This window comes from Trachypithecus francoisi, unplaced genomic scaffold (genome assembly GCF_009764315.1).
Source record: "Trachypithecus francoisi isolate TF-2019V2 unplaced genomic scaffold, Tfra_2.0 Lachesis_group8, whole genome shotgun sequence".
NCBI lineage: Eukaryota > Metazoa > Chordata > Mammalia > Primates > Cercopithecidae > Trachypithecus > Trachypithecus francoisi.
In genome coordinates, this window is record NW_022681473.1 from 107,702,731 (window position 1) to 107,730,441 (window position 27,711).

Sequence of the window (27,711 nt, forward strand, 5' to 3'; positions counted from 1 at the left end):
TGAATCCAGATGAAGAATATAGTGTCCAAAATATGTATTGTTTCAGTTTTTAAAAAATTAAACTTAAATGTTCAAACTAAAAAGTGGGTAACTTTTTCCAGAAACTTGGAATGTACAAACTGGTTGAAGCAATGAAATAGATGGCCCCTAATACACTAGGAGCCCTTCCTAGGTTCAAACACTCCCAAATAAAGATTCCAACATCTGCCAACTGATTTCTCAAAGCTATTATTTATTCTGTACAAGGTTCCACTGTACATTAGACATTCTTCTACTCTTGCTTACACAGTAAACAAGTGTACACTTGCCCTTGGGCTCAGGTTCACAGGTCTTCCCTGGAGAAGGGTGTCAGGCCAGTAAAACTCAGGGTGTCTTTCTCTGATGCCTCCTCCTGGGGGCCTGGAGCATGCCAGGCTCCGCGGGGTACAAGCCGGGCCCAGCTGGGTGAACAGCTTTACTCTCTAGGACAGCACAGAGTTTTGTCCAACTATGTAGGGCAAAATTGAGCCCACAGGAAAGAACCATACAACTGAGGCAAGATGGCCCCAAATACCCAGGCTCCAGCTCCCAGGGCAGGACTGGAGACCAACGCCAAGAAGGGCTGAGGGGCGGCCTGGGCATCCCTGAGAAACTCGGTCCAAAGGGCCTATTATCTAGGAGGCTCTGAGAAGGGGGCGGGAACAGGAAGGCCGGGGGGAAAGGGGTGTTAATAAATAAAAGGGGAGAGAAGCTCTAGGGACGAGGGGCTTGTGCTATCCTTCAAACAGCTGGGGAGCAGACCAGGGGTGGGTTAGAAGACGTGGGCGGGAAGAACTTGATGCACCGTTGGAAGGAATCTCCTACCTGCTTTTTTCTTCGCCTCACTGCAATGCACAACGAGCCAGGGCTAAGGGCAGGATCCCTTTCCCTGGCGGGTTTGAACATGGCACTGGGGAAAAGGGAAGAGGCTGAGGGATATTTCAGGGAGGGGCAGTTACCCCCTGGTCCCCAAATGCTATAAGGCACAATTCTTGGAGGCAACTAAATTCCATTCATAACATTAAAAAAAAAAAAAACCCAAACCCCCCAAACATAAACTTGTTTTAGATCCCAGGTCTACTGTGGCTGTGCTTGGGGCCTGGCCAATGCCCACCTAGCACCACGGCTAGCATTAAAAAAGTTGTACTTGGAAAAACAGAAAAAGGACCAGTGCAATGTCCCAGCTATGAAGAGGCCTGAAGGAGAGCACTCCAGTCTGAACACTTTAGTTATGGAAATTAAAAAAAAAAAGTTGGGCTTTTTAAAAACCAAAACCAGCGTTTTCCAAAGATGTCCTTTCGTCTGTCCCCTGGAGTTAGCAGCGTGAAGAGGGCTCTTGGCTCATGGGTGTTTTCGGGCTCTGGACCGGCGAGCGGTGCGGATGGAGATGGGTGCCGGCTCCTCCGCGGCGCGGGTGTCCAGGCGGCGATGCTCCCAGCAAGCTCCAGAGGGCGCTGTCCCCTCGGAGGCGCGGGCACTGCGGCGGGCAGCGGCGCAGCGAGGGTCTTCTCCCCACAGACGCGGTTGTTTCTGACACATAGGAAGCCCACAAGTTTACAAATGCAAACGGAGACGCCGAGGGCACGGGGCGACGCTGGCTCCACGTCCAGGCGATCTTCCCTGCCGGGCCACAGCTCACGAACGCCCGGCTGCTTGCTCCAGACCCTGACCTGGCGGCGTCCATTCCTGCTCGGCAGCTTCAGGTTTGCTTTTCTCATCAGGTGTGTGTGTTGTTGTTGTTTTTGTCTTTTTAAGAAACTTAGGGAGCGGGGCCACCACGGGGAAGGGAGAAGGGACGTGGCTCCTGGCGCTACATTCGGGAGGGCGGGCTGGCCAGTTCGTAGAAGAGCAGGTAGGCGTCGCTGGTGCGCACTTGGCTGGAGGACATGGGAGTGACGCTGCGGAGAGAGTAGGGAGTCAGCCCGGAGAGGGGGCAGGACCCGGAGACCCTGGGCCGGCCTCTTCCGGCGCCCCCGAAGCCGGCCGGCCTTTCAGGGAGGCTCCCCACGGGCAGCGGCTTCATGGCCCTGAACTTTCCCATCCATTCTAGGTGTAAGCCGTGGGGGGTTGGGGGGTGGTGGGGCTGGAGGAAGGTGGGTGGCTCCAGCCCTGCCCTGGCTCTCACCTGGAGTCGTTGAAAGTGTGCCACTCGCCTGTCCCTGGACTGCGACAGTAGGCTGTATAGTGGCCACCCATGGTGGTTCCGGAGTGATTGGACACAGCATACAGGTTGTAAACAGCATGGTCTGAGGAGGAGGCAGCTGTCAAGCCCCGGAGGCCCCCCTGCCCCGACTTCCTCCCTCCAGCCTCTCCTTCTGGGTCTCTCAGCAGCTGGTGCTGGCAGCGCCCCTTCCTCCCGCCCTCCCTCCGGCCTTGCACACCTGCGTCTTCATTCTGCCCTGTCTACTGGAAGATACTCACTGGTGTTTTCTGAGGCAAATTCTCTTAAGTCCAGGTCTCTTAAAGGGAAGTTCACAAATGTTGTGAGCTTGCTGGTTCGGATCCTGGATTCTGAGAACCGCTTCAGATCTGGCATTGACGTGAGTCAAGGATAGTCAAACCAATGCAGAAGCGCAGACAACAAAAGGAAAGCCTACATGGTCCGTTTCTTCTGACTCTGCTCCCCTCACCTGTTGGCCCCTTGTCATCAGTCCCCCTTGAAAGTCATGTCCCAGCCCTGATGGATCTTAAGGATACGGAGCACCAAGATCTTTGGGAACCTCTGGATGGAGAACTTCTTTATACACCGTTTTCTGCCTCGGCAGCGACAGCATGTCTGAGAGAGAAGACAAACACAAAGAACTTGTGGGGGAAGTCAGTGGGCCCCAGTGCAGTCACTCCTCAGCTGGATCTGCTGGTATCAGCCTCTTCCCAGTAGGTCCCATGGAAATTTGTTCTTGCTATTACTGAAGGGTGACTTACTGGCTTTTCATCTCCATCAAGCACATCCTCTTTGGTGAAGAGCCTCATGCAATCCATTAATGTCACCTCAGGATAACCTCGCTGGGAAGGGGAAAAAAGCAAAGGTCAGAGGTCAACATGAAAAGATGGGAGAGAGAGTTCAACAAGGTGGGCAGCTGGGGTGCATACCTTAGCAATGGGCAGTGAGAGGTCCCAGAAGGGGTCGAAGACTGTAGAACAGTAACCACAATCTGTACACGTCAGGGAGCTCTTTAGCTGTCCAACAAAGAGATCTGGGGAAGAGAAGGCCATGAGATGCTGAAATACAGGAAATACAGCATGGTCTACTGCACAGCATCTTTTATTTCTTTTTGAGATGGAGTTTCGCTCTGTCCCCCAGACTGGAGTGCAGTGGCGCAATCTCGTCTCACAATAAGCTCTGCCTCCTGGGTTCAAGTGATTCTCCTGCCTTAGCCTCCCAAGTAGCTGGGATTACAGGTTCCCACCACGGCTCCTGGCTAATTTTTGTATTTTTAGTAGAGATGGGGTTTTGCCATGTTGGCCAGGCTGGTCTTGAACTCCTGACCTCAGGTGATCTACCCGCCATGGCCTCCCAAAGTGCAGGGATTACAGGTGTGAGCCACCATGCCTGGCCTGCACAGCATCTTCTTTCTTGCTGTTTCTGCTTTGGTTTGTTGGACACTGGGCAGAAACAGGCTTCCCTGGGACAGTGATTCTTAGGGCTTTTTATGCTCCACTCAGGCAAGAGCAGGCAACAGTGAAAATAAGCATCTTCTCTTCCATGCGCTTACCCCCGATCCTACTGTCTTCCCGTTCTAGATATTTTCTCCACATCTGTCGGCCTTTCTCATCATCACTGGGAACCGGAGAGAGAAGACAATTCAGTCAAAGCTCAAAACTTAAGTTTAAGGGTCTGTCAATCTAGATCCTTCATCTTCAAAAGTAAATCAGATTCTTCCCAAATCATTAACCCCAAAGTGGTGGGTAAAAATCTTGAGTTCACAAAAGTTTTGCTTCCCCACAGCATTCTCCTCTTACTTACGGAAGATGATCGAAGTTCTCAGGGTTGGACTTAGGCCTCAGTGTCACTCGGTTCACCTCATTATGGAGCCCATCCAGAAGAAAACGAAGGAACTCCTGAGCGTCCTGCTGACTGAACCCAAAGGAAGGAGGGTGAGCAACACCTCTTGTCCTAAGAACCTGCTCCTGCTGCCACCCACCCTGGAGGACATGTCTGCAAGGCCCTTACTTATAGCCAACAAAGCGCGGTGCGTATCTCTGGATCTGGGTCTTGAATTCAGATGGGCTCACCACATCATTGGGGGATGAAGTCCATATGGTCTGAATTAGTTTTGCAAACTCTATTGGAAGGAGAGAGTGTATAGGACAGCTGAGATATTTTCTATAAGAAACTCTGAAACTAGAATCCCAACAAAAAGCAAGCAGAGAAAGAAAGACAGGATAGGAGTGTCTAAGACACAACTCCTAGAACAGCCCCAGTGGAATGGAGGACCATCCAGGGGTAGGCAGGGGCACATGACAGAGGGCCCCTCACCTTCCATGAGGGCTGTGTGTGCATTGCTGCTGTGGTGCAGATCCCGCATGTAGAGCCTCTGGAGACAGTAATCTCTCAACTCTCGGGTGTTGCTCAGGCACTGCAGAATTGAGTTCATGAAGCACTGCAAGAGATGACCAGGCAATCAGTGGGGAGATGAGAGTCCCACCTTCACCTCTGTTACTTACTACCAGAGGCTCTCTGGTTCATCTACCTAGAAATGAATCCTTTCATAGCCTCAAGTTCCTTTTTTCATAAGTGAAAGGGGTGAAGTGAGGCAAATCCCCACTCCAGGCATAGGTGACGTAATTGGTTATTTACTATAGAGGTGCACAAAAGGGCATGGACGCGACGGACAGAAGTGTGTGGGAAGTGATGGGCGTCCTTGAGGGGAAGGATCCAGGAGAAGAGCAGGCTGACGGGTAAAAGGGCAACTCCCTTTTAGCAGCGCTTCCTGCTGGGGATGGGTAAAGCACAGCCCAGCAATTCTGTGAAACACCAGCCGGGAAGGGCGAGTGCCAACTGGCTAAATGGGTAGGGAGTCAGCCACAACCAGGAGGGAACTCGGGTTATATGGCTCCAGTCAGGAGAGTAGGGGGTGGGCCTGGGGAAGAAGCAGGCCAGGAGGAACTCACCGTGTTCCCAAGGTTTCGAAGACCAGCCAGACCCTGGGCACTCTTAGAATTCTGCAAGCAAAGAACACATGGCGATAAGGTGGAAGCAAAGATGACAGGCCTGTGCTGGGCTCTCTTGTTCAATTTTCTAACCAGCCAGAGTCACAGGCAGCAGGCCACACATAATATTCTTTCTTCAACTTTACCTGTCTATGTACTTTGTAGGAAAGAGGATTGAGGAATGCCTGTTATTTTCTTTCTTTCTTTTTTTTTGAGACAGACTCTCACTCTGTCACCCAGGCTGGAGTGCAGTGGTGCGATCTCAGCTCACTGCAACCTCTACCTTGTGGATTCAAGCGATTTTCCTGCCTCAGCCTCCTGAGTAGCTGGGACTACAGGTGCGTGCCATGACGCCTGGCTAATTTTTTGTATTTTTAGTAGAGATGGGGTTTCACAATATTGGCCAGGCTGATCTTGAACTCCTGACCTCAGGTGATCCAACCGCCTCAGCTTCCCAAAGTGCTAGGATTACAGGCGTGAGCCACCGTGCCTGGCCTAAATGCCTGTTATTTTCAACACCCAACAGAAATATTCTTCAGGGCTTTGCTTTATTGAGTATGTATTGACTATGTATCTCCCTGCCCCCCATCTTGATATTATTCTCCATTCTCTGCTATAGTGGAGACTGGGAATTCACATATTTGGTACATATTGACTCCTTACTATAAGAAATTTCGAGTCCCAAATCCAGGTGCTATCTCAAATGACCTATATTTGTACTCCTAGAAGTCCAATATATAAAGTAGCTCTCATAATAGACACTTTGAGGAGGTTTTGAAAAATTAAACAACAAAACACCTTGAGTTTCGATCTTCAGTTGGAAAAACTCAAGCAAGCCTGCCATTCTGAATTGCCAGAGACAGGTGAAATTCCTTCCAGCTGAGATCAGCTCTTAAGGGCTGATTAAAGGCTGGGAGAATCCTCCCTGCCTGGCTCAGGTTTCAACATCCTGACTGGCCACTGGCTGGGAATCCTGGAGATGGCAGATTGGACCCGCAGAGGCAAGGGCCTGGCTGAAAGTGCCACTCTTGCTGTTGGCCCTATAGCGGAGGCGGGTGAGGGGGCTGGAGAGAGAACAGGTGCTGGATCGAGGACTCTGAGCTTATTTGTCAAGGTCTCTTGGCTAATCCTGGGCATATCTCCAAGGAGTCAGAAAACCTTCAGGCTCAAAGGGTTAAAGAAACAGTTTGCAGATGAGTCTGCCACCCCCTCTCTCAGGGAGGGGACTGGGAACAGGCAACTCTGGAGCAACACTGGGGCATGCGTGGGGCCAGCTCAGCCCTGATCAGAACAGGAGCCTGAAATAACTCAGCTAAAATTACTCATGCGGTGTGCTGACAGCCTATGAGGCTGTCAGCAGCTCAAAGCCCATGAGGTTGTCAGCTGGGGGGGGGGGGGGGGCGGGGAGGCGGTGGGGAGGAGCAGGCTGAAGGAGGGCTTTTCTCAAGAACTGCCTTACGGATCCCACAAGAGGATCCCTTCCTGGCCAGCTGTCAGGGCTAGCCCTAACAGGTAGGGAAGAAAAATATACCCAGAAAAGAGACCCAGTTTAAACCTGCAGCTAGAGAGAAAAGCCAATTGGCAGCAGGTGGGATATAAGCATCCTTGGAGAACTTGGCTAGGGCTGGCAGTATATACAACATCTGAATCTGACTTACTGACAGTAACAAGAGGGCCACAACGGAAATAATTCCCTGGGACAAAGACCTTCTCAGCATATTCCAGAATAGGTGAAATGCTGCAAAAGTCTCCATGTTGCCCACTCGGAACTAAATGTTAAAGCTTGCCCCCAACAGAATACCCACCCTCACGTCTATTTTTGGCAGTGCTTTATTAGTTCTTAGCCCCCGTGCCTCAGATGACATCTGTCTAAACAGGCTGCAGGGGAAAGCATTCTACCACTGGTGATCGTGTCAATGTTCACCAAAGCAGGCCCTCAGCTGAGACAACAGTCACTCAGCGCTAATGGGGGTGGGGAAATGGGAAAACGGAGTCATCTGTCTACAGAAGCACTCCTGTGGTGGTTTAAGATGTTGATACTTAATTCTCACCCAGCAGTGAGGGGCAAGAAGGACACTTTGTCACCCACGATTACTATTCTTGGCGATCTAACCCCTCTATTGGCCTGGGGAGTGGGGAGATGGGAGAAGCTCCTTTAAGGCGTCGTTAGGACCCTTGGTTGTTGTGTTTTAGGGTGGGAGTTGATGCCTTTGTCTACAATTTCCTGAGCTCAAAACCACATGCCAATTTCTAGGTGCTCTGTGTAGAAGGCGGGTGGATAACAGGAGTGGGGGCGACAGAGGATGGGGGAGCGGGGCTGCTCTATGCCCAGCCAGATATTCTTCTGCCAAGAATAGGAAATCAGGAGCTCCAGGGAAAGTCAGCACTTTTCATTTCAGAGGGGAACAAAATGTCCCCAGAGTGACCTTTCTTACAGGACAAACAATCGTACCTCAGGGTCGACAAGGAGAAAAGGGGCTAGAACTTCAGAAGGTGGGAGACCCTGCACAGCCAGCCTCTTTTGGGGGAAAGCCAGAGAAGGAATTGACCCCAGGTGTGTTATGCTGGGACACATAACAGCATAGTGCAGAGTTGAGAAAGTTTGGACCCAGTCTTCCTTCCACTGAGCCATCAGCAAACCTAGTTTTGACTCAGTAGCAAGCACTGTTGCAGGGAGCAGATGGCACCTCCACCGTCAGCAAATAGCATTCACCTTCTAGAGGAGGAGCGGGGGCTCAGGAGAGCCCTGCCTGGGTGAATGCGGAGGTAGCATCTGGGCACCCTTCGGTAGGAGAGGCCGAGGTTTGTGTCTTCACACTTGAGACCCCAGTCAAGGGCTTTCCCGCCTACCTCACCTGTGTGGTGAGGGTCGCCCCAAGTCCTGGCTGCCGCTAGGAAGCCTGGTGTGGCCCTGGCACGGGGCAGGGCATGCACTGCCAGCATGGGAGCTGGTGCCTGTTACATAAGACCTGTCAAGCTCGGGTCCCTTATCCCTTCCCCAGGCGGGCAGCGCCCAGCCTCGGCCTCGGCATTCCCCTGGGGGCTGCTTCCTCGGAGGGACCCGCTGCCCGCTGCAGAAATGGAGAGGACGGAAAGAAGGGGAAGTTGCCCTCTGTCACCTGTCTGCACCTCCTCTGCCCTTCACAGGGTCAAAGGACCCCCGTCACCAACCCTTGGGAAAGAGTCCTTGGTGGACAGTGAGGGGGAGGCGGCCCCTTTCTGCCCAGCCTTCCTGGCCGGGGTTTGGCCTCGGAGGAATACCCCCGCAGGGTCCAGCGTGCTGCCGTCGCACACCGACCGAGACCCAGTCAAGGTTATGCTTTCCTGCACCTGTCCTGATAGGTGCCAGGAATTGAGAGGCCAAGAGCCACCACCTGGTGCGGGGGTCACCGAGAGGGAGGGGGAAAGGGGGCCTCCTCGGACATCCACCAGGGGAGGGGACCGCGAGTAAGCGTGCGATCACCTGGGGAGGGGGCATTCCTTGCCAGGAGACCCTGGGAAAGGAGGGGTGGGGGCTGGGAAGAATCCGTCCCTTCACCTAGGGGCGCGTGGCGGGCAGGGGCCAGGGAGAAGGCGGGACCCCAGGCTTTCGGCGCGGGGGTCCCGGAAAAGGGCCCGCGTACCTTGGCTTTGTTGAGCAGGAGCCCCACGAAGGTGGAGAGCAGCAGGGACGGGGAGAGAGGGGAGCGCGGCCGCAGCTCCTTGGCGAGGGCGGGAAAGGGGGCGGCGGGGGGCTCCTCGGGCAGGGTCACGGTGTACGAGGTGCGCATGCTGGGGGGCGGGCGGCGGGCTTTGGCCCTCGCTTAACGTTGGCAGCGGGGGCGCGGGGGGAGTCCCCGCGCGATGCCACAGTCCGGACGCCGAAGCCGGCGGGACCGCCACAGGACACTGTCCGCGGCGCCCGGAGGTAACCGTTACCGCGGGGCCAGAACGCGCGCTCTTCCGCCTCAACCTCCCCGGCGTGCGCCGCCAACCGCCCGGGTCCCTGCTCTCGCTCTCCGGCCGACTGGCTGGCTAGCCGGCGCCTCGGGCTCCGCGACGTCAGCGCTGGGGCGGGGCTAGGTCCGCAGCCCCGCCCCACCCCGCCTCCGTCCCGCCCCCGGCGCTCGCACGCGGACCCGAACAAGGCAGCAAGGTCGGTCCTCCCACGCCGGGCCTTCCCCGCGCTCCGCGGCGCCCCCAGCCCGCTGACCCCCGGCGAGGCAGGCCCGCGGGGGAGGCAGGACTGGAGCCCGGAGGCCCTGGCCGGCCTCGGAGTTGAGGCTTAGCTCAGGATAAGTGATCTTTGGGGCCCGTAGAGGACATCTCCCCAAGACCCAGTGTCAACCGGGTGAACTTCCCCCAAGGCAACATTACACTTCCTAACTCTTGGAGGGCTGCAAACCATTTTGAAAACGTGATGAAAGCTCTTCTCTCTTCAGGGCGAAATACGCATATGCACAAAGTTTTGTCTAGCGTTCTGGGGGTGCTCAGGCCCTGGTGAAGCCCCAAATTCATGCAATCTGTGGAGGTCAGTGGGCCCAGGTTAGGAAGATAGACCTTCACGGCCTAGGGGCTGAGCTGCCCTCCTTGTAACAGTCCTGTCTGGCCTGTTTCAAGAGAGGCAGTGCCCCTATTTTATAAGGCCCAATAGGTCACCTTCTCACTTGGCTTCTGAAAAGAAGCTTTTCTGGTCTCTTCTAACCAATTACCTAGCTCCAGCTCTCCCACTCTCAAATTTGACTTGTTTTGGGGAGCTGGGGAGAAAGTAATAAATAGTGGGGAAATAGGCGCTCAGCTGGCATGGGGGCGAGTGTTCTACTCTGACCCTAAGCACAGCCATCGCTTAACGTTGGCAGCGGGGGCGCGGGGGGAGTCCCCGCGCGATGCCACAGTCCGGACGCCGAAGCCGGCGGGACCGCCACAGGACACTGTCCGCGGCGCCCGGACTGTGGCATCGCGCGGGGACTCCCCCCGCGCCCCCGCTGCCAACGTTAAGCGAGGGCCAAACGTTGAAGATCAGGGGTCTTTAGGTTTCATTTCTGATGCTCCACCCCTCCACCTAACAGGAAAGCTCACGAATCTGCCTAGAGAAAGTGTCTTGTTTGGAGCTTGCTGGCTATTTTTAGCCAGTATTTTTAGCATTTAAAAATACTCCAAGAGGCAGCAGTGTATGCTGTTACTCATCTGTGGGCTCCTTCTGTTCCTTCTGGTGTGCTCATCCCCACATGTACACGCACACATGACCACAGCTACATGGGGACTGTGTCCAGGACACACGTATGGCGGTACCCTAGGCCACCCGCAAAGCAGCAATTTCATGCCAATGAGAGAGGGGTGGGGACAGTTGCCCCCTCCCCTGTGTGCCAGCAGTGTGGTGGGAGGAGGGGGCAGGGGACAGGAACTACAGGCAGTCTGCTTGTGATCAGTGAGAGTGGGCATGTGAGGACGGGTGATCTCTACAGTCACTGTCCTCACCCAGACTCTGACTGAACCTGGACCCTGGACAAACTGCAGCAGCCTTTCTCCAAGCCTCCTTTCCAGCCAAACGCTTTCAAGCCAGCCCTACACCATCTGAAGCAATGTTTGCATCTGATCATCTGATCACAACTAGAGCACCTGCCCTTGCATCCAGTCCCGAAGCCTCAGGTAGCCTTTCTCCAAGGCTGTCTGTCCACAGGCCCACCACCCTCAGTCTTTGACCACTGCTGTCGAGCAGCCTGTGCTTATCCTCTGCTGAAAAACCAAAACTGCCACTCATTAAGTACTTATTAGATCCCAGGAACCGGGTTAAGGGTTTTATATATATTATCCCAGTTAATTTCTATAATAATATCATGCTGTAGTAACTATTACCTCTATTTTATTTAATTTTTATTTTATTTTTTGAGACAGAGTCTCGCTCTGTCACCCAGGCTGTAGTGCAGTGGCACGATCTTGGCTCACTGTAACCTCCGCCTCCCGGGTTCAAACAATTCTCCTGCCTCAGCTTCCGGAGTAGCTGGGATTACAAGTGCGCACCACCATGCCCGGCTAATTTTTGTATTTTTAGTAGAGATGGGGTTTCACCATGTTGGCCAAGCTGGTCATGAACTCCTGACCTCAAGTGATCCACCCACCTCAGCCTCCCAAAGTGCCAGGATTACAGGCGTGAGTCACCGCGCCCAGCCTATTACCTCTGTTTTATAGGTGAAGGACCTTAAGCCTAGAGAGGTCAAATGACTTTCCAGGACTGCAAAGTTAATAAATGACAATGTGGGGCTTTGTCTTACAGCAAAACCCACGCTTTTAACAGGAAATTCTGAGATATACTTCCTGCTCTCTGCCAATTACCTACTTGTAAATTCTGCCTAAAATTTGCATCTTCCAAAAGACTTCCCTAATTAACTCCACCCAGCTGTAAACTCTCCATTACTGCATATCCTCAGTCTACGCGCATTCAGTTTGCATGGTGTTAATTTATCTTAATATGTTTATCTTTGTTTTGTAAGTGTTTCAAAGAGTCCTATAAATGGTGTTAGATTGTGTGTGGCTTGTCATGGTTGTGCCAGCACACCGAAACCTCCTCAAGGGCAGGGATGTGGGTTCTCTTAGTGGGTTCTTAATAAACAGTGTTGATCTTGTCTCTGAAGAGGGCCAGACCAGGCTCTGCTGGGAATCCTGGGAGTCCCACTAAGCCTCAGAGGGTGGGGTGTGAGTTTGGTTTTGCATGTTGAACACATGTGCTGCTGGGCTTGGGGGGACCTGCCCAAGAGGTGCTCACCCACTATAGCATTTGGCCTGTTTCCCCGTGACTTAGACACAGTGATGTAAGCACTCCCACCCAGGACATCTGGGTGTTCTGCTAGCTTGCTCTCCCTCTTCCCTGGGATTTAGGAGGTTAGAGGGGTTGCTAGGAGCGGGGAGGGCCAGAGGCGAAAGCTTTAGTGTGGGAGCACTTTGGGAAGTCTGGGGTGGGAGGAAAGAATGCACACAGGGTCCAGTCTAGTCAAGCAGGTCTGACTGCTGCAGGACATGGCCACAAAGGACCTTGGCTCATCTCTCAGCCAGCCAGGTCTCTGTGAGACCCTTTCTCTTCACTGCCATTCTTGGAGTGGGATGGATACAAAGGATAGAGGCTTCTGGCATCTGAATCCGGCTCTGGCTCAGTGACTCTCTGTGCTTCAAATACACTAAGCTAATCTGAGCTGGGCTCATTCCTGCATCCTGACTGCTGTTCCTCAGAACCTGGACTTGGCCTGCTTCCCCTGTAGGATAAGTAATTGTTTTCACCTTAAGTCCTTCCTGGCATGAGATGGAGTGATATAAATGAAAGTCAGGGCTAGCTCTACAAGGGCAGGGACTGAGAGTATCCTGCTTCTCTCAGATCTGCGTGGGCAGCTTGGGCCAGGGTTTGGGGACACTGCTGGGGCTAAGGCAGATGTCTCAAAGCCTGGCTCCCAGCATGTGCCTGCAATTACCACAGCAAATGGACAGACCGGTGGCCTGATTGATTGATGGATGAAAAGGTAGGGGCTCTGAGTCCTTGTTAGGGGTTGGGCTTTTGCTCCACAGTGCACCTTGGGGAGAGAGGGTCAGCCCATCCTCCCCACTCTCTGTAGGAAGGTCTGCTTCCCTGCATGACATGGACCCCAAGAGGCCAAAAGCTCTGCACTCCTTTGAGGCCAGGCAGTCTGGCTTGAACCAGCTGGATTCCAGAGGCCCACACAGCTCCTTCTTTTGCATATGTCTCTGTCTGGGGTACTAGTTTTATGTATATATTGAGGTGAGAAGGTACAAGGGGCCACGTGTGCAGCTTTGGGCTCTGAACATGATGTTCATTTCTGCAGCCGGTGGTCAGTGGAGCGGCTCCCCCAGGGGCAAGGAACATTTTGCCAGGCTTGGATTAACTTCTGCATTGCTGAGCCCCACCCCAGCATCACATTAACTCATGAAGACATCCTGGAGTGGGGGTGGAGGAGGAGGTGGGAGGATGGTGCTGGGCACCGATTGAGAAATTGAGCCTGGATAAGGCAGCACCAAGGCTAACAGCCAGGATACAGCCCACAGCCGGTCTGCAAGGGATGGCGACATCAGTGTCTTGCTGATTCTAGTCACAAACCACAAACCCACTGCCCTTTCCTTTGCAGCAGCTAGTACAGCTCCTGGTCAAGGGGTCCCTCTGGCTTAAGGTCCTTTAGTGACCTTCTCATGCTGCCAACACAGATTCATGACTTCAGGAAGTTCAGCCTCCTCAGGGTGGCTGAGTGAACCTGGGGTGGGAGTAGGTGAGGACAGACCCTAGGATCTCAGGCTGCCAAGCTGGACAGACAAGGCAGCAGGGATGCAGGCCAGTATGGCTGCATGAACGGTGCGAGAACACGAGGAACGAGAGGCGAGTTGTACTTCTCACCTAGGAGCTCCAGGACAGCCCCTGCTATCCGCAACTTGCTCTCTTTGGAGTAACCTCCGCTCACTGCAGGGCAGCATTCAAGTCCAAAGTCCCACCCGAGGGAAAAAAATCACATGACCTCAGCTTATATAATCTCTCTGTCACTGAACAGCTGGAACCCAAGGCTTCTGAAGATGAGTCAGCAGCCCCAGTGGCAAATAGGACCCAGGTATTCAGTTTCCCAGACCTTTTGCTCCTAGAAACAGGTCCTGGAGCAGAGGGCCAGGGTGTCGAAGAGACTGGGTGGGTGAGAATAGGCTGGGCCAGACTCTGAGCCTCGGCCCTGGCTCTGCGTCCGAGTTGCAGGTGCCCAGCTTGCTGACTGTGCTCTGGAGGGCCTTGGGCCAACCCCTGGCTCTTCTTGGGGAGAGGAGAGGGTGGCCTGGACAGGGCGGGGCAAAGGCTGGGCAGAGGCCAGTGGGCAGAATGCCAGGACTAGGGAGGAGCAGCTGGAGGGGTGGAGCAGAGGGGGATTAGGAAGGATTGTAGGGGTTAAAGCGCAGCCCTGGCAGGGCTCAGTGGGAACAGCTTGTCCTTCCATAGGCCCCGGGAACAGGAGAGGTGGGGCAGAGTGGGGAGATGACAGGGTTGGGACTGGGGCACCTGGCTCTCTGCAGGGCTGAGCCACCTGGACTGACTTGGAGTCCCCACTGGGGGTAGTGAATGCTTTTTTTCCACCATCACTGTTCCTCCTCTCTGCATATTAAGCAGAAGGTGGAGTCTCAGGAGAAGCCCTGGTTATACAAGTGCTGAGCTGCACCCCCCGGCCTGGCATTTTGTTGGTGCTTACACAAGCATGGGGAGGGAATAATTCTGAATTTATATGGTGCCCCCTGCCCCCCGCCCCCACCAGCTCTGTACTCATGCTCAGCTGAGTCTGTGATATTCAAAGATTCGTTTTGAATGTTACTGTTAATGAGGGAAAGAAGTCTGGCTAGAACTGTTCTCCCTGGTCACAGCCTGCTGTTGACCTCCCTTAATGAATGCCAGCTGTAGTTCCGGTCAGCTACCCTGAGAACCCTCTGGGACACAGGATGTACTTTTTTACCTCTCTTTCTCCCACCGGGTTGGTACGGGTGGGGGGCTTCCTACTCTAGTCAGCTGCCAAATGCCCCCTTTCTATGATCTCTTTTCCCCTCTTAAGTTTAAATGACCTCTTCCGCAGCATTTTATTGATTTCACATTCCTCCACCTTCATTATTTGCTTTGAGCCTCACGGCATGCTTGTGAGGTGGGCAGGGCAGGCGTGATTGTTTCCTTTTATAGTCTAGGAAATACAGCCCAGCTGATAGGTGTCCAAGGTTAGAGCAGCCAACTGTTCCTTCCACTGGTCACGAGCAGCCTGTCCCAGCCTCAGATGACCTCTCCCTTTCCCTCCACCTATGACACTCAAGAACACCCAGGGCTGCCCTCCCATTGTACCTATTTAATAACTTATTTCTCAGCCAGGTGTGGTGGCTCACACCTGTAATCTCAGCGCTTTGGGAGGCCAAGGCAGGTGGATCACCTGAGGTCAGGAGTTCAAGACCAGCCTGGCCAACATGGTGAAACCCCATCTCACTAAAAATACAAAATTAGCCTGGTGTGGTGGTGCATGCCGCTAGTCCTAGCTACTTGGGAGGCTGAGACAGGAGATCACTTGAGCCCGGGAGGTGGAGGTTGCAGTGAGCCGAGATCACACCACTGCAGTCCAGCCTGGGTGTGACAGAGCGAGACTCCATCTCCAAAAAAACAAAACAAACTTATTTCCCTAAGTGAATTGTGAAGGCACTGAGGGCAGGGACTGTTGCTCGCACACATCTCTTGCCTCCCAAAGCACCGGAAGGGTACAAGGAGGACTAACATTTATAAGGCAACGTGCCAGGCCCTTTCACATACATTATGTCTTCATTCCTCAAGTAATCTATGAAGTGGGAACTATGATCACTCATTTTATAGAGGAGGACACAGTTTCTGAAGCTAAGGGACCTATCTGAGGTCACACTGCTAGTAAACTGAGTACCACAAATGAGTGCCTCAGAAGGCAATATCCCCAGATGGAGATCTAGAAAGAAACTGGACCCAGTTTTAGAAAGAAGTGGTCCAGGCCCCACAAGCAGGGTTGTTCCCACCTCAGCAAGATGCACTCTGCTCCAGGAAATGAGGATAAGAGGGGTGGAGAGAGCGGGATGAGGTTAAATAAAGGTCTTGTACCATTGACCCTGGAGAGGCCTCTGCTGGTTGGCAGTATCTTCTGGGGCATGAGCTCAGAATGAAACACTAGCTCAACTGCAGGGCATTCCCAGCTAAAGCGCCTTATGAGTTGCTTCTGGATGAGGGTGGCTGAGTTTGTCCCAGGGCAATCTGCCACTTCTTTGAGATCCTCTCTCAAAATTCCCTTCACCTTGGCCCTGGAGCCGTGGGGAGGAGCCAGGGTTGTCCCTTCTGGAGAGGTGGAGGGCAGCAGACTCCCAGGAGGGTTGGGCCATGCCTGTGCGGGGAGGAGGCAGATTCCCAGTGGAATCTGACCCCCAGTAAAGGGGAATACTGGCTGCTCTCATGGTTGGGGCTGAGGGTGGGTCTGTAGTTTAGTCTGTGGTGAGGTTTTCCATCTCAGCAGGCCTAGAGATCACCCAAAGAGCTTGTGGAAAGAGCAGCGTCCCAGGCCCCATCCCGAGAGAGTTTGTGTCAGTGGGTTTGGGTGAATCGTTAAGCCCTGCAGTGACTCTGACACCGGGAGTCTGCAGATCCCACTTTAAGGAGCACTGCTGACCATGAAGCAACACTTCTCTTCTGAGCAAGGGGAGGGAGCCCTGCAGAGGCTTCTAGGACCCAAACCCCTCTGAGGAGAGCCATATTCTAATTGCCCTGGGGATGAACAGCACCAGCCGAGTCCAAATGAATCCTGCTCCACCACAAGCCCCGAACATGGCCCCCTGAGAGCTGATACTTTCCCCCCAGGCCAGCTCTGTTGTGACACATGTCTCTTCTCCACTCCTTTCTACAGTGGATCCAGCCCTGCTTTGTCAGGTTCTGAATGTTCTGGGAGGCACCAGCATTTCTATCTCCTGTGCCACTTCACAGATGGCACAGCAAAGCCAAGACTCCCTAAGTGATATGATCAAAGTTGCCCTCTCAAGATGTTTACTTATGCAAGCTTCAGGGTCCTGCCCCTCGTCCTGAACCCCTGCTGCATTTGTCTGGATCAGCCCTCCAAGCAGCATTTCTTGCTGTGGCAGGCTGTTGTTTTCAAAATGTACTTGTCCTAGCCGTAGGGAGGGGTATGTAAGGTAATGGAGGAGACACAGCACCCAGCCCTTCTGTCCATATGCTTGCCTGTCCATCTGTCCACCTGCCACTACCCATGTATCCACCCACCCACCTATCCCACCACCCACCCATCCATCCATCCATCCATCCATCCATCCATCCATCCATCCATGCAATCAGCAGGTCAGCTCCCGTTGTGGGAGGCACGCGGCAGGGGATCTAGAGATAGGATTTCTTTTTCCTCCTCTGAGAGCTTGCCACCTAATGGGCACACTAATAACTACAGAAAGGCAGATGTCGTCAGTGCCCCAAGAGAGGCGCGTTCAGATTAGTTGCGAGCGAGGCCATGCCAGCCCTTGGTCAGTCTCCAGCAGAGCCTCTTCCCTCATTCCAGCTGAGGCAGGGCTGGAATAGAGGTATTGGATTGTCTCAGGCCCTAGATAAACATTTCTCCACTACTTTCTCCAAAGCCAGATGATAAGCCTTGCTGTCTGATACCCTAGTCCTGAGCATGCCAGTGTCACTCAGAGGAGAGTCCCTCTTCCCCTGATGTCTTATGTCCAAATGTAAAGCCAGGCCTCGGGGCTAGGGAATAAAACCTGCACAAGAGGGGAGATGTAACCGCAGCAAGGACGCCCTCCTGCCACTGGGTGCACTGGTGGTCTGGGGCCCCCGCATCCAGCCCAGGTCGGGGCAGGGCCTGCAGGAGACACTGGCATCTCAGATGGAAAAGGAGAAGGTGAGAAGAGTGGTTCACTGGGGGCAGCAGAGCATTCCTGAGAACACTACTGGACTATCCTCGAGTGCACAGGCCCTGAGTGGGCTTTCTAGGCAGAGTGGGAAAGCCCCTCCCCTCGGCACAGAGCCCCAGGGGCACCAGACGTGCCGGGATGACCTCTCTTGTTTGTCTCCACCAGGAGCAGCCATCGGCTGCTGTCAATCATCAGTCAGGTTGGGAGTCAAGCCCTTAGCCTGGCTGTTCTCCAACAGTGGCTGCCTCCCCAGGCCATCCCTGGTCCCCAAGGGTAAACTCACCATGCTGTCTCTCCCCGGGGAGCTGGCGCGGCTGGGCCCAGGGGCCCGACCCTTTCCCTCCTCCCACAGCGTGTAGCGGCCAATGGGTCGGAAGGTTGGGCTGAGGATTTCAGGGACTCGTGAAGGAGGGGTCTGGGAGGGCACCTGAGATGCAATGCCCTTGCGACCATAGTTCTCCAGGTAGTCCACCAGGTACTCAGGGCGGCTGGCTGCCTGGTAGAGCCCCTGCAGGGTGCAGAGCTCCTTGCGTGTCCGGGCCAGCATGGGGCTGCGACCCAGGTTCCCGGGGTCTATCCGGTAGTTATCTGAGGTCCGGAGGCTGGAGAAATCCCGGGCCAGGTCCGATTGGCTGTCCGACTTCTGGGTTAGGGTCACCCCCTGGTCATAGGCATTCATGGGCAGGTAGCTGAGGCAGTTGTTGCTCACTCCATAAGGGAATCCACTGCCCCCACTGAGGCCACTGCCTGAAGGCCGCTCAGTACCCCGGGTCTGGCTCTCTGCCCGCTTACCTCCCCCAGTGATGTCGGGTCTCAGCAGGGGGCGGCCCCGGTCATAGTCCAGGATGGAGGAGGGGCCATAGGTACGGGGACGGGTGAGGAAGCTGCTGGCAGGGACCGGCTTGAAACCAAGTTTCTCCTTCTCCAGTAAGGAGGCAGCCAGGTTGGCCCCATAGGAGGAGGGGGTGTAGGCACCATAGCCCGACTTGGAATAGTGGGCATCTGTGTAGCGGGCTGATTCTGTGTAGCGCTTCAGGGTGGAGGAGAGCTGGGACATCCTTCAGGGTCGCACTCAATGGGGACTGGGAGCCTCATGGGCTGAAAGACAAGGAGAGTAGTTGTCAGAGGGCCCTGCCAGGTGTTGGGCTCCCACAGACCCGCTCCCCATCCCTAGCTGGGCCAGAACCTCAGAGCTCCCAGTCCATTTCCACAAGAGGCAGGCTGGCTGCTGAGAAACACACATGCACACAAGTGCGCACACAGGCTTGCTTGCACCTGTGTGTTCATGCCTCAGTGAGAGTGCAAGGGATGAGGTGGCTTTTATATGCCACACAGGGAGTCAGCACATCCTGGCCATTCAAAGACTCAAACACGCAAGCAGGGGCTACCCGACCTCCACAGCCCACCAAGCCGCGCAGTCTTCCAGCTCAAATCCCATTGCCTCAGCAACTGCAGAAACTCTTGAGCTGGGGAGATGCCACAGACCCCTGGGCTGAGAATGCTGGATATTTCAGGAGTTAAGACCACTTCTGTCCCTTCTGACTTATGTGATGAGCAGGTGTCTTTTTGGAAACTTAGACTGTGCTGGAATGACCTGAAGATCATTTGGTCAGATCCCCTGTGAGGCCAAGGAGGCTCAGGAGAGGAAATAATGGGGTGTGGGTGGGCAGGGGAGGCCGTGAGTGAGCATGCAGCAGCGAGGGGCCAGAACGTGGTCTCCAGACCCTTTCCCCAGACACCAGCACCTGCTGCTGGTCCCACAGTGAGGGACACTCGTGAAGTAGAACCCACTCACGTCACTGAGCTAAGCTTCTGTTCTAAGTGGAGTTAGGGCCCTGAGCCTCCCAAGAGTTCCTCTACCAACACAGGGTTCCTCTACCAACATGGATCCGGATCCCAAATTGGTCCTGGTGATGTTTGTGCAAAGGGGGCCCCCTACAGTCCCAAATCTTGCACTGCACGTGGCATTCCCAGTCCTTCCCTGTTGCAGTCCAGCAGCTGGGGAGGGTCTAGTGAAGGAACACAGAAACTGCTGAATGTGGAGCTTTGAAAGCCCTGAGGATCATGAATTTTAATCTATCTGTTGTACAGATGGGAAAAGTGGTGCTTATTTCTCCCCAGCCACACACCAGCAGAGCCAGGACTGGAATCCAGGTCTTTGAAATCCTGGCCAGTGTTCTTTGCACTTAACCTTGAGTTACTACCCTCTCATCAGATTTAGGGTCAGTTGGGGACCCCCAGAGGCCTTCCATTGCCGTAAACGTGCAACCTGTATCCAATGGAGCTGGAGTGGCAGAGGAGCAAGTAGGGTTAGAAGCCTTTCCTCGAGGGCATCAGGGGCTCTTGGGGGGCTCTCTAGGGGGACGGAAGCAGAGCCATCCAGGACTCTCAGAGTGGTGGGACTTGCCCTGTGATAGACTAGCTGGGTGATTTTGCACTAATCATGTAACCTCTCTGAGCCCCAACTTCCTCATCTGTAAATGAGTAAAACCACCATCCTCATAATTCCTACCTCACAGGGCTGTTGTGAGGAATAAATGAGATAACAACATGTGAAGGGCTCCACAATGACAGCAGTTACCATCTCCTCCCCCAGCTACTTCGAGGCAGCCTGGCTCTGCCCTCTGTAGGTCTATGATAATATCAGGGCTGGCTCTCTCCCAACCTGGCCAGCCTCTGGCCTCAGCTTGGGACACCAGGCCTCCCCATGCAGCCCCCAGCGAGAGAAGCAGGCAGGGGGCAGACATCTGGCCACTCAGCAGACACTGGCTGGGCAACCCAGCCCATCAGGGTAGAGAGGAGATGGTGCCAAACCCCAAATGCAAGGGCTTGGCAGAAAGCTCTAGAATCCCAGTCCACACAAGGCTTTGGGGTAGGTACAGGGGTGAGAGATGAGCAGGTAGCTTCCATATAGGACCCAGAACAGCATTCCTTGACCCTGCCTGAGAACTCCAGCAGTTTTCAGTCCAGGCTGACATCAGAAAGGCCTGGTCCATCTTATTGTCCTTTTGCCACCTGGCCCAGGGGGCCCCGGCCCTGCATGTATACTTCTTTGCCCACTGTGCCCAGCACAACCTTCACCCCTTTCTAGGGAAAGGTAACTGGGGGATGACATCACACAGGGTTAGAGGGAAACCATAGTGGGAGAGACAGACAGAGGCACAGGGTGGGGGTGGGAGGCCCAGTCCTGCTCTGTTTCGCTTTGGAGAACTCCATCAATAATGCAAAGTCAAAGAGATTCCAGGTCTCAGGAGCTGGGCTCTGGGACACCAGGCAGCCAATCAGATACAACCCCCACAACAAAGGTATGAGCTCATGGCTCCTCCCCACAGCTCTCCCTCCCCCTCCTCCACACTAAGGCTCTCAGGGAATTGGTATTCTACGGGCAGCGCCCCAAGCCCGTGACATCCCTTGGCCCTGCTGATGACGCAGAAGTGCTGGGGCCAAACAAGGTCTAGAGGACAGGGACAGACAGCTCTGAAAGGCTTTGGAGCTGGAGGTGGGGCCACACCTCTGGCCCACAGATTCCCAGGAAGGCTCCCAAATCCCCACTCTCCTTCCCATCTGGCAGGTGATTGCCAGACCCCTCCCCCTCCTCCCAGCAGCCCTAAGAGTCATGCCATCACTAATACTCCATGGGAACTGCTCTCGGCTCTGACATCTAGCTACAGTTCCCATGTCTGAGGAGAGGGTTCCTATTGGGGTGGGGGCCTTCCACATGTCTTTCCCCTCCCGCAACCCACAGTTTCACTCTCAAAGGTCCTAGCACCTTCCAGGTGAAGGCACAGCCTAGGTTGGTGCCCCTTGGCATTACCTGCACAGCTGTCCCTGGAGGCCACAGAACGCACTATGGGCAGGAGAGTGGGCTGGGGCCCTGGCCGGAGTCTCGCCGCGCAAGACAGGGACAGGACGGGCACTCACATGGCTGCGAGTCTCCCTGTTGCCACAGGAACAGCCTGAACTGAATGGCCCTTTCATGGGACAGTGGGAGGCAAGCCGATTGGCTGGGATCCCCCATACCCCTCCCTGCCCAGTGCGGGGCCCCTGCTGCCCAGCTTCTTTCACTGTTTACCCAGAGCTGGCAAGTACAGGCACGCAGCTCCAGGCAGCGCCTCCCCAGGTGTCTGCCACCTTGGACAGGGGGCAGTCCCCTGCCCAGCTCCTCCTCCTGGCCATCTTCACTGAGGTGTCTGGACCCTTCCTTCTGTGTCAGAGATTCCTGTTGTTTTGCTCAGTTTCCCTCTCCTGGGAGGTGCAGCAGCCTTCCTCTGCACAGAGGCACAGGGCTTCCTGTCAGGACATGTGAGCCAAGCAGCTGTCACCCCAGCCAGCTGGTGCTGGTCACCTCTGAACCAGGCCCCAGGCATGTTGAATACTTCACATGCAGCTTCTGAGTCCATCTTCTCTGCAGCCTTACATCAAATCTCATCGGCCTTCGCCATGTAACACATTCTTCTAGGTGTGCTTCATACACAGAGCACCCCAAAAAGTCTTAGTGCGGGTTTAAGCTGGAGTTCTTTCAGACATAAGTGTCTCCAACTTACACACCTCTTTGGACAGATTAAATTATTTAAAGTAAAATTTAAAAAACATTCACAATTAGAAAATAAATATATAAGAAAATTAAATATGGAAACTTTCTTTTCTTTTTCTTTTTTTTTTTTTTGAGACGGAGTCTTGCTCTGTCACCCAGCCTGGAGTGCAGTGGCGCGATCTTGGCTCACTGCAAGCCCCACCTCCCGGGTTTACGCCATTCTTCTGCCTCAGCCTCCCGAGTAGCTGGGGCTACAGGCACCCGCCACCTTGCCCGGCTACTTTTTCGTATTTTTTAGTAGAGATGGGGTTTCACCATGTTAGCCAGGATGATTTCTATCTCCTGACCTCGTGATCCGCCCGTCTCGGCCTCCCGAAGTGCTGGGATTACAAAATATGGAAACTTTCAAATGAAGTTTTTAGCATTTGTATTTCTGAAGTTATTAAGGCTTAAAACTGCACTAAGGCTTGGGACACAGTGTATTAACTCACTGAACCCTCCCGACTCCTTTAAGCGGTAAGTGCTGTTATAATATCCATTTGCAGATGAGGACATTGACGATGCTGGGAGTGATGTGGATTTCCCAAAGTCACACTGGGAGCAGTGGCAAAGCTGGGCTGGACCCGTGCTCTATGCTCTGTCTGCTACAGCTGGCCTGAAGCCCAGACCCCTGCTTCACTCTTCCCTGGCTCTCCATGGGACGGGTCAGGACTGGGACCTGTGGGTGGGGTTTGAGGGAAGGACGGCCACAGGATCCAGGTGTCTGCCATCTGGCATCTCTACACTTCCAAGACAAGGCAAAGAAATGGGCCTCCAGGCAGTACTGGATCCTTAAATTCTCTTTTCCAACCACCTCTGCACAAGTACTCTCCTGGTGTCCCCTCCCCATGGAAGAGCCCTGGTCTCCTTCCCTCTCCTCGAGGTACAACATGGGGTGTACAGACTCCGGCAGGAGCAGCCCTCTGGATTTTCCACTGCAGGCGAATGAAAGCGAAGCCAGGTGCAACTTGAGCCCTAGAACAATACTGATCGGCCGCGAGATGGTCCAGGAAGCCTCCATTTCACCCACTGTGCCAAGCCCCTGTGTGTTCCCTGGCACCAGCATCTACCCCAGCTCAGAGCCTTGGGTCCCTGGCCTGGTTATGAGCAAGTCCCTAGCCTCCTACCCTGGCTGCAGCTTGGCCCACTCCTCAAGGTACCCATGCTGGGTGAGTCAGGGGTTAAAATGAACCCCGTCCCCCTGGGGCAGCCAACCCCTTTGCTTCAGCCACTGTCACTTCCTGTTGCTCATGTGAAGGGTTCCCTAACCTGCCCAGCCAGAGGAGGGACTTGCTCCCCAGGAATTCCAGGCACTCCTGGCCCTGGGGGCAGGGGATGGGTGATGCCCCACATCACCCATCCCCTGACCCCAGGCTTCTCTCTGCCTTCATGGCTTCTCTCTGCCCAGATCTGCTTGGCTTTCTGGGGGTGAAAGCCTGCTTTGCTACTGGGGCCTGGATAGAGAACCTCTAGCGGAGTTTCAGAAGCATGCCTAAACAGGGTTAAGTCTCTTCCCTCCTACTCAGGTGCCCAGAAAAGGTGAGTGGGGAGTCCCAGCCAGTCCCGCCAGGTGGCTGGGAGCCTCCACAGTGGTGACCTCAGAGCCTCCTAAAGCCACTTGCTAACAGCATCAGAATGTGCTGACCTTGAAGGACAAGGCGGGTGAGAGGTGCCCTGTCTCCTTCCATCTGCACTCTGACCCGCCCTCCCAGCTGCTCGGGTCACCTGCTGCACTATCTGGGCACAAGTGTCTGGTCCTGGAGGATGGGAGGAGGGAATCCTGGCAGGTGTAGAGGACGTGGGTAGAGTAGGGGATTGTGGGGGCAGGGGCATATTTATGCTCAAACAGTCCTTGAACTCTGCCTACTCCTCTCAGGCCCCAGGGCCTCGGGTGGGCCCCTCCTCTCCAGCCTGTCACTAGGCTCTGTCTATCAGGGGCTAGCACCCACTGATCCACCAGCTTAATCCTCTTGCCTGCCCTGGCAAGGGGTCATCCAAGGGAATTTGGGTCCATTTCTCTTTCTCCTGCTCCCAGTAGTTACCCAAGAGCTGGGGGAGGGGAGGAGGTAAGATAAAGAGATTGGAGATTAAGGCAAGAATCCTGACTGGTAGAGATGAAGTGGGTGGGCCCAGGGCAGTTTCTATAGGGTGTTCCTTGATTTGGGGTTGTGAGTGGGGTGGGCATCTCTATGCTTCCAAGACAAGGCAAAGAAATGGGCCTCCAGGCAGTATTGGGATCCTTAAATTCTCTTTTCCAACCACCTCTGCCCAGGTACTCTCCTGGTGTCCCTTCCCCAGGGGAGAGCTCTGGTCTCCTTCACTCTCCTCTAGGGTCTCATCTTTCCTCTGTTCTCAGCCTCCGGAGGAGCCTTTGGTCTTGCCCCTGACACCCACCAGGCCCAGTGGAGTGGCCTCTCACATGCTATCCTAGATACACTGATGTCTTTCCTCTAGGTAGAGTCCCAGAGAAGCTCAGATACCAAAGGGGCAGCTACTGACCTGTGTCCAGGGGCACTGGATGGGAGCTGGGGGCTTCTTCTTCCACAGCAGGACAGGGAATGCAGTGGAAAGTCCAGAAGCTGGAGCCTGACTCCGGGCTGGGTAATCCGGAGCTCAGGTTACTGACTCCGATATATATAGTATCTTATCTGACCTCGCACACTCGCAGAGATGGCGAGCGCAACTCACTTGCATTCCAAGCCCCGGGAGAATTAAAGGGGCAGTGGCGTACCCACCCTTGAGGGGCTGCCCTTTCAGGCCAGTGCCAGCCAAGGAGGTCTGCAGGGACTCTTGGAAGGGGGCATTTTGAAGGGGAACAATGGGGAGATTCAAGAGGAAAGAGGACTGAAAAGAGCACGGAGGGGTGGGAGTGGAACTTGAGACAAAAATACGGAGAAAGTGGATTTTCTGGAGCAGTCAGTCACAGCATTAGAGAACAGGAAGAAGCCTACCGTTAGCCCCACTCTTAATTTTGAGATAGAGTAGACCTAGAGAAAGAAAGCAGCTTGCTCAAGGGCATATACCGATAGCCAGAAGCAGAAAGGGGACTAGTACTCAGGTTTCAGTCCAATATTCTTTTCTAATGGACTTCTCGGCCTGGGCTTGGAGGCTAGTTCTTTCCCTTACTGACTCCGAAATAGTGGGTAAGTCACTTAAGTTCTCTGAGTGAACCTTAGCTATTTAATCTACAAAACAGGAATAATAATAATAATGGTCTATCTCAGTTGTGAGGATTAAATAAATTAATATTTGTAAATTTCCTGGCCCATAGTAAGAATTCAATAAACATGATGATTATATTGAATACTTCCACTTATTATAATTAGTGGTATTATTAGTAATGGCACCTTACCAGGAGAACTTTCCTAGGGAGAAAAGGAAGGTTACTCCTGGGGAAGGGTTCTTTTCTTTCTTTCTTTTCTTTCTTTTTTTTTTTTTCTGAGACAGAGTCTCCCTCTGTCGCCCAGGCTGCAGTGCAGTGGCGTGATCTTGCCTCACTGCAAGCTCTGCTTCCTGGGTTCACGCCATTCTCCTGCCTCAGCCTCCCAAGTAGCTGGGACTACAAGCGCCTGCTACCATGCCTGGCTAATTTTTGTGTTTTTTTTTTTTTTTTTGAGGTGGAGTCTCGCTCTGTCGCCCGGGCTGGAGTGCAGTGGCCCGATCTCAGCTCACTGCAAGCTCCGCCTCCCGGGTTTACGCCATTCTCCTGCCTCAGCTTCCCGAGTAGCTGGGACTACAGGCGCCCACCACCTCGCCCGGCTAGTTTTTGTATTTTTAGTAGAGACGGGGTTTCACTGTGTTAGCCAGGATGGTCTCGATCTCTTGACCTCGTGATCCGCCCGTCTCGGCCTCCCAAAGTGCTGGGATTACAGGCTTGAGCCACCGCGCCCGGCCTTTTTTGTATTTTTAGTAGAGACGGGGTTTCACCGGGTTAGCCAGGATGGTCTCGATCACCTGACCTCGTGATCCGCCCGCCTCGGCCTCCCAAAGTACTGGGATTACAGGCATGAGCCACTGCTCCTGGCCGGATGTGTGCCTTTCTAATGCCAGAGAACAGTCCCACGGTTTTCTGAACTGACCATGTCCCATAACTGGGAAGGGCAAACAAGGCTTGCCATCTTCCTAGATGTCCAGTCCACCAAGCAGAGAAAGGCCAAGCCCATTTGGGCTCCTTCCCCCTTTGCCTAGAAAAATATGGCAAGTGCAGCTTCCCCCAGACCACCAGGAGAACGCTTGGCCCCTCTGGGGTGGTTCCACTCTACCTGTGGGAGGGCTCAGGATTCCAGGGCCACAGAGCCGGGCTGGGCAGGGTCACAAGAGGAAGGAACAGGGTTCTTAGCCTCTCTGGCCTTGGTGCACTTGTCTGCTCCCAGGACGTTTTCTCGATGGCTCTCCCCCAGGACTGGGAGTACCCAGCTTGGTGCCTCCACCCTGTCTTAGCACAGGCTACTGACTCAGCCCAGGTCCTGATGATGCACTTCAGAGGACGCCCTCATTCCAGTCCTCATTCTGACTCTAGTCTGACTTGCATCTACAGCATCAAAGGAAGGGGCCTGCCTCGACCTTAGCCCAGTCAGCTCTCCTTTCCTCTGCTTTACGGGGGGTCCATCTGGGGGATGTTCTCATGCCCATTCCAGGGGAGGTGAGCAGCCCCTACCACTACCTCCAGCTCAGTCCCATTCTAAAGGCAGCCAGGTCAGGAGGTAGGATGTTCACTCTTCAGGGAAGGGCTGGAATGGGTTGGCTAGGGCTTCCCTTGACTGTTGAGAAGTTGCTGTCTTCGGAGCACCGCGTGCATGCTTCTGGTTTGGGATTGGTGAGAATTTCAAAGCTGCCTCTTTCTGGTTAGGGATTGGTGGAAAATCTCCCCTTCTGCTTAATTGTTGCACACCCCCTGCCCCCAACCCCCTTTAGCAAACTGACCAGATACAACCCGGGGAGCTTTAAGAGCAGCGAGTGAGCTCCACGCACACATGGGGAGGGGTGTCAGTGTCACTCTCGGGCCACATACCACCGATATACACAGGGCACAGCGAGGAGGACCCGCCGAAGCAGCATTTCGTTAGAATACACTGATCAGCACACAGATGGCTTTTCCCGGCACCCTGGGCTGTCAGCAGGCAGCCCTCACACAACTGGCAGACACAGCTGGAGCGTCCCTGCACAGCCGGCTCTCTCCCTATATTTCTAGTGTTCACTCTGCCCAGGCTGTCGTGAACACCTTACTTTCTGAGCCCCAAACCGGCACTGATCCCCGAATCCCCCCTCCCAGATTCCCGACAGGTGGCACGTACCTGCCTCTTCTTGGAGGATGGACGAGTCGAACCGGGCACAAGCATGGAGCTGCGGGTGAGTCCCGGCTGGCGATGGCGCTGGCGCTGGCGCTGGCGCGGCGCAGTCCGCAGCTGACGCAGAGAGCTCCCCAGCCTCGGGTCCTGCCTGCCTCTCTCCCACCTCCGCCGGGGTCCCAGAAGGGACCTCCCCGGGAAATCGGCGCCACCCAGAGGGCAGCCGCCTCATCGCGCCTGGGCCGGCAGAGCCACACCCCGCGTCTCGCG

The 27,711-nt window shown here is 54.3% G+C and overlaps 1 protein-coding gene across 4 annotated transcripts; it reads right to left on the reverse strand.

Moving 5' to 3' along the window:
- Positions 1-212: 212 nt before the first annotated feature.
- Positions 213-27,711, reverse strand: USP2 (ubiquitin specific peptidase 2). 4 transcript variants are annotated; one of them, XM_033205180.1, is made up of 13 exons: positions 27,448-27,711; positions 17,864-18,678; positions 5,131-5,181; positions 4,496-4,619; positions 4,190-4,301; positions 3,983-4,093; positions 3,732-3,796; positions 3,109-3,212; positions 2,941-3,021; positions 2,716-2,794; positions 2,440-2,547; positions 2,144-2,264; positions 213-1,916 (listed from the first exon to the last, which is right to left on the reverse strand). In XM_033205180.1, exons 2-13 carry the CDS (start codon positions 18,635-18,637, stop codon positions 1,829-1,831), a joined length of 1,818 nt encoding a protein of 605 aa, XP_033061071.1. In that variant the 5' UTR covers positions 18,638-18,678; positions 27,448-27,711; the 3' UTR covers positions 213-1,828. The 4 variants fall into 4 exon arrangements, with proteins under 4 accessions (XP_033061071.1, XP_033061072.1, XP_033061069.1 ...); XM_033205181.1 differs by lacking the exon at positions 27,448-27,711 and adding an exon at positions 26,416-26,540; XM_033205178.1 differs by lacking the exon at positions 27,448-27,711 and adding an exon at positions 24,653-24,761.

What these genes read in the sequence shown, in the direction of transcription:
- USP2 (XM_033205180.1), bottom strand. Translation starts at nt 18,637, where the DNA reads ATGTCCCAGCTCTCCTCCACCCTGAAGCGCTACACAGAATCAGCCCGC. An exon ending in TCTCACTGCCCATTGCTAAG is followed by an intron (nt 3,022 to 3,108) that starts GTATGCACCCCA and finishes TCCCCTTCCCAG; the next exon opens with CGAGGTTATCCTGAGGTGAC. An exon ending in ATTTGCCTCAGAAAACACCA is followed by an intron (nt 2,265 to 2,439) that starts GTGAGTATCTTC and finishes CCTCCTCCTCAG; the next exon opens with ACCATGCTGTTTACAACCTG.